The sequence below is a fragment of the Anopheles gambiae genome, chromosome 3 (assembly GCF_943734735.2).
Source record: "Anopheles gambiae chromosome 3, idAnoGambNW_F1_1, whole genome shotgun sequence".
Taxonomy (NCBI): Eukaryota; Metazoa; Arthropoda; class Insecta; order Diptera; family Culicidae; genus Anopheles; species Anopheles gambiae.
Genome location: NC_064602.1, coordinates 88,622,793 through 88,629,109, shown reverse-complemented (window position 1 = coordinate 88,629,109; position 6,317 = coordinate 88,622,793). Strand labels below are relative to the sequence as shown.

At 43.0% G+C, this 6,317-nt stretch overlaps 1 protein-coding gene across 1 annotated transcript; it reads left to right on the top strand.

Moving 5' to 3' along the window:
* Window positions 1–679: 679 nt before the first annotated feature.
* Window positions 680–4,787, top strand: LOC133393319 (uncharacterized). The gene is made up of 5 exons (XM_061657808.1): window positions 680–1,027; window positions 1,091–1,952; window positions 2,011–2,916; window positions 2,980–3,819; window positions 3,886–4,787. Exons 1-5 carry the CDS (start codon window positions 751–753, stop codon window positions 4,550–4,552), a joined length of 3,552 nt encoding a protein of 1,183 aa, XP_061513792.1. The 5' UTR covers window positions 680–750; the 3' UTR covers window positions 4,553–4,787.
* The last annotated feature ends 1,530 nt before the right edge of the window (window positions 4,788–6,317 follow it).

The window sequence follows — 6,317 nt, the reverse complement described above, 5'->3', positions numbered from 1 at the left end:
ACCGTTATCTTCTAGCATGGGAAATCCGTTTCAGATGTGATACGGATTACGCACAAGTTAGCCGGGCGCTCACGCCTGATCTATGATCCATACTTATTCCGCTAGCCCCAATGGTGACGATCGCTTCATTCAACCAGAGTATATCTTGCCAAGAATATTGCATTGGTTCTCCTGACTACAAAATGCAGCTATTCCAAAGCCACCGCATAGCCTTAGACCGCGCAACAGACATTATCTTCGCTGGTTTGTGGCGATCTTGTGAAAATTTTGCAGCACTTACTATTCTGCAGTTTACACAAATACGGTGTTAGTGTGTTAGATACCGTAAAACCCTTGAAGGTACAGAATCTCTTCAGGATCTATAAATCCACAGATATTCATGCTCATTAGCTCCTTATTCGAGGCCTAGCCCGACTACGGCTGATTTGCCAAATACGATAAGGCTTTGATGTAATGCAGAATTTTATGTAGGAAGATAATAACAACCACTAAATAAAATTGTTTCCAGTTCCGCTAACTCATAACATTATGATGTATCTGATACATGCGTCCGGTATTTCCACGGTATTTCACATTAATAACAACAAACTATTACCACATTCAAACGACCTTCTATGTTCGAGATTGCAAATTGTAAAAGCATTGCCTACCATCTTCCCCGATCGGAGCAAGCGGAATCATTTACAGTTTGGCTACGACACTGTACGAACCGTTCAGTTGTTGTTGATACTTAGGGCAGGATTTATATAAATGGAAAATTTTGTATCACATCGTGCAATTATGTATCATTCAATGGAATGGCTCCCTCTACTGCTTGGCTTGCTGTACGTCGGATCGCAAACACGCGCACAGGAGAACCATTTAACGTGTGGTAAACGCACAGTGACGACGGAATACCTCATTCACGATGGCATGGACACTAAGGCAGGTTTTTGGCCGTGGCATGTGGCTATCTTTCACGAACAGACTGGAAAGATGCACTACAAATGCGGTGGCTCCATCCTGGATGAGAACACCATTCTTACAGGTAAATATCACTGTTTTACCAAGTGCAAATCATGTAAAAATACTGCAATTTTCCTTTTATTAGCTTCTCATTGTGTGTATACCCAAAGCGGTGTGATTTCGATATCGCGAGTGTCGGTGGATGTGGGACGAATTCATCTAAACGAATCAAGCGAATACACGCAGACGCACCGTGTGCGAGAGATAATAGTTCATCCGGGATTTAGCAAAAACAGTATCGTCAACGATATTGCTCTGATCAAGCTGAGTTCGAACATCACGATGAACAAGTACGTGCAACCGGTCTGTCTGTGGACCATGGACAGCAATCAGGAGTTGATCGTGGGTAGAAACGGAACCATCGTTGGATTTGGTGTGAATGAACAGGACGTTGTGTCGGAGCAGCTGAAACAGGCATTGATTGGTGTGGTGGATCCGTTGAGTTGCATTGCAGATGATCGGGGGGTGTTTGGAACTCACCTGACGTCGGACATGTTTTGTGGTAAAGGGCAGAAGGGAGTAAGTGCATGCAATGGCGATAGCGGCGGCGGAATGTTCTTCGAAATCGGTGGTAAATGGTTCGTGAGGGGTCTGGTGTCGTTTACTCCAGCACGCTTAAGTACAGCACTGTGCGATCCGCTGAAGAACACGGCTTACACGGATGTGGCCAAGTATCTGGAATGGATTAAACCGTACATTGATCAGCGAGTGCTTACGTATGGGAGTGATTTGTTCGATGTAGACTATGTGGAGAAACTACGATTATTCAACTTCCAAACTTGCGGTTTGAAGTCACCTGTTTATGCTAAAAATGGTACTGGTTGGACACTGCCGTGGATTGGTTTGGTCATACCACTTGGTGAAGCTTCATATAAGTGTGTTGTTACACTAATAAGCGAGTGGTACGCGGTTGGGCCAGCACATTGTTTCGAAAACGATGGTGTCAAGTAAGTATAGTTGTATTGTTGGTCAAGGTACTAATGAAATATTAATTCGTGGATGTAGGTCGACCGTTGTACTAGGTTTCGCATTTGAGTCGTCGAGCATAGAATGTTTCGAAAGTCATGGGTCCGCCGTCTGTACACATCCAGTACAAATGCGACAAATTCAAAGGATCATAGTACACCCGAAGTTCAACATTAACAATTCTACGGACAATATCGTACTGATCGAGTTGTTGAGCCCGGCAGACACCACACAACCGAATGTGAAGCCCATCTGCCTGCCTGTAACATCCGAGCTTCGAAAGAGAAAACCGAGTAGCTTAAGTGTGCCATCAAAGTTTGGGAGAACAATCGAACTTAAAAGCATACCCGTGCGCTACTTGGAGGCTGCCGAGTGTATGCGACAGTACACTCAACGGCAGATTGTGCTTGATTTGGGAAACAAACGGATCTGTGCAGAACTGGTGGACAAGCAGGATTCGCTTACCTGTAGAGCGCTGGAAGCGGGTGCCCCGCTCCAAGAAACGAAGACATTCAATGGTACGCAGCGACACTTTCTGTGGGGGTTTGAGCTACATGGGTCGGCCTGTAATGTGCATCCACCGCCCGTGTACATCGATATCGAAGCTTATCTTGACTGGATACTGTACAACATGAGGTACAACGTGCTAGAAACAACAGATTCGGATAAAATCACAATAACCAAAGAATTGCTCGAATCCGAGTGGAGCAAGCTGCAGCAGCAGCCGGGAAAGGAAAGGTTACGTCTTTTCAATATGGACACCTGCGGCATAGTCAGTCCCCATTATCAGATAAATAATGCAATGCCCATTATGCCCTGGATTGGTTATTTAAAGGTTGCAGAAAATAGCACCGGTGACTTTCGATCGACAAGGAGCATGGTAGTGCTCATAAGCGAATGGTATGCTCTGGCCCCCAAACGCAATTTACAAAACGGTGTCACATGGTAAGTACCATTGCAGGGAGTGCAAGTACCCAATTTTTTATGGGGCTTTTTTCATCGTTTTAGGCGTCATCTTATCCTAGGCAAGCATACTGGAGATGATCCTTGCTTTCCTACCAAGTGTGAGTTATCACACCAGCTGGTGGAAATCAAGAACATTATCATCCCTCCACCGAACCATCCGAGACAGACGTTTGCACTGATAGAGCTTCTGGAGCCAGCGAATCTACTGAATCCCTACATCAGGCCAATCTGTTTGCCCTTCATGAAGCAGCTGCATTGGCGCAAGCCCACGGAAGCGATCATATCATCTAGCCAATGGAATTCCATCCTAGACAAGAAACTAACCATCATCGATCAGCGCAACTGCCAGCAACGCTTGCTGTTGAAAAATCGTTTCGTTCCCTTGGAAGAAAACTCCATGTGTGCAATTGAGACGGATAATTTTGCAAAGTTTCCGCTCCCTTCCATTCTGGGCAGTCCGTTACAAGTACCTGTACCGTACGGAGAGAACTCGCGTATCTTTCTGTACGGGATGGATAACAACGAACCGCATAGATTCGCAAAGCTAGACAATGGTCCGTACCTGTTCCACACGATTGAGTTGGCCGATCTCGAATGGATAGTGGCAAACGTGCGCGATAAAGCGCATCAATCGTCATTCCTCGCCACAACGAGAAATGAACGAGTGAATTTAAAGCCAGTACAGCACGCCGCCAAGCCAACACTTCAAGCGTTGTTGAATTTTAATAGCTGTGGTGAATCATCGAGCAGCTACCCAACACCATGGGTGGGGAATGTTTTATCAAATGCGACTTTTGCCAGTGCAAGGCCGTGTTCGGTAACACTCGTAAACCACAGGCACGTTGTTGGACCGGCATATTGCTTCGAGGACGCTAGTCAACAGTAAGTGCAGTTGTACGGATTTGGCTTATGCTAGACATTATTCAAATATATTTTACTCCGTTTCAGATACTCCGTTGAGTTTGGGTACGCTAATAGCGACACTGTCGAGAAGCAATGTTTCAAAACCAATAAGTATGAAGCATGCGATCTTCCTACTCACCCTGTTGCGATTGAGAGGATCCACATTCATCCACAGTACAACCGAACGAATCATGCACACGATCTTGCATTGGCTCTGCTGTCCACTTCTGCGGATATAACTCTTCCGAATGTGAGGCCCATCTGCTTACCGACCATCGATTCAGCACGCAGCTACGATACATCAAACCTGGTACAGGCTGTCATTGGATTTTCCTCCACATTTAACTTTGGAATTAGTAGCGTGGATGATAGATACATCACCTCGGCGGAGTGTCAATCACGATGGCAAGGTTTGGAGGTGAACTTTTCCGTAGACAGATCGAAGCATTGTGTAATTAGCAAGCGGGCGCTGAATAATGAATGTGTCTATACGGATTTCGGTGGTTCGCTTCACTCGTTGCAGTGGCTAGAATCGAAGCAACGACGTTTTCTGCGCGGTTTTGCTGTGATCTTGCCAAGAGCTTGCAGTATTTACTATCCCGTAGTTTACACAAACACCGATGTCTATTTGGATTGGATACTGGAAGCAATGAAGGAGTCACCAAATCTGCCGTTCGATCTGCGGGAGATACATATATTTAGTAACAAATAAACCATTATTATTACGTCAGCACAGGAACATATATTTCCATGGGTTTCCGAGTCAATTTCGAATGTACAGCCGTCAACAAATATTCTTCATCACCTCAAAACCATTGTACACACTCACGAAAACTAAAGGATTGGGTTGTCTGGTGGCAAATCAGCTCAATTTACAGCACAACACAACTTGCTCCTTTCGCGACGCGTGCTGAATTGCAATAAAGCAGAACATAAACTATTGATCACTTCTAATTTTGTTCGTTCTTATCAACATCTGTGATGCTTCAAGTATTAACGAAGAGATTGCAAGCTTGACATTAGGGTCAATTTACCATCTGTTTAGCTTGAAATCGTACCCAGCGGTCGAAGAAGGCTTTAGACGAGCTTCACAAAGGCTGTACAATCTATTATAAAGCCCGTTCGATTAAGTGGCGTGGTTATTGCCTATTGACATGTGTTAGTGTGATGCGCAAGCTGCAAAAATAGCACTTGCAGTCAAGTGCAACATAGCGGCCGGTTGTCATCATTAGTGATCGGTTGTAATCATTACAAAGCACTTGTATTAGTTATTTTTTTATTTTTAAAATTTTAAATAAATCTGTAAAATGCATATTAGATAGTGTTTTTTTTAATTACTATCATATATAATAAATTGATTTGTTTAAAGGTGTGGTAGTAGTAGTAGTGACTTTTAAGATGAGTTGCCGTTTCAGTTTAAAATAATATGGTCAAGGTCAAGCTTTGGGCTTCTTTTGCATATATACGGTTGTAATATGGTCTTAATATCACTCGGGTACTATGTTTCTGTTAAATCTACAAATTTGGAATTACACCGAGTCCTGGAATATTTTTTGTTTTTGCAATTATTTCTAACGATCTTGTCAGCTAGCTGATGTACACCCGTATGCAATAGGATACCTTCTGTGATGTTATTCAAATAATCTTTCTGTACCCTTTATTCAAATCTAAATGCATAACAATGTCCGGTTTATGCAAATCGAAACTCACCCAATTTGTGGTATTGGGTGCATGGTATTGAGAGACAAACCATATATCACTGGACCATTTACTGGCAAACAAAATAAAATGCATTGTATCAAACCTGGCAGCAAGGAAAGAAGAGTTCAGAATAATGCAAAATGACTAACGAATTGAATCCATTCATTCCCAACACCATGGGCTGCTCTGTCCCTCTACCGGACTCACCAAATTGTGTGTCGAAAATGTCAACCCAGCGGTACGGTAGCAACTCAACAATTTACCATTTCTCGTTGATCAGCTAGTGGTTTACCATTCAGTGCGAAGGAACGAATGTACAGGGCATACATATTCGCAGACAATGCCGAACGTGCACACCCGAGAGACTAAGTATATTTTGCATTCGCTTAAGTGACGGCGCTTAATCCCTAGTTCCTTGCCACACGGGTTATTTGTTTGTCCGTTTACTTGGCCATGTATGTTGAGCTTAAAATGTCTTTACTTTCAGTTTAAAATTACATCCAGTTTTCAGGATTTCGAATCGTTGATTTCAAATCACCCTAGGAATCCAGCTTTGTATCTCCCAACGCTGTGTGACGTTATTCCGAATGGTTTGACCAATATCTATTAACTCAAGCTTAACGTTAACGTAACGTTAAAATAGGAGGAAAGAAACGCTTAACGTTAGAATGGGAGGAAACAAGATAAGAATTTGAATTAATTGAATTAAATTAATAATTAATAATTAATTGAATATTATGGCAATTTAAGTTACACAAAAATATGTTTCTTCATAA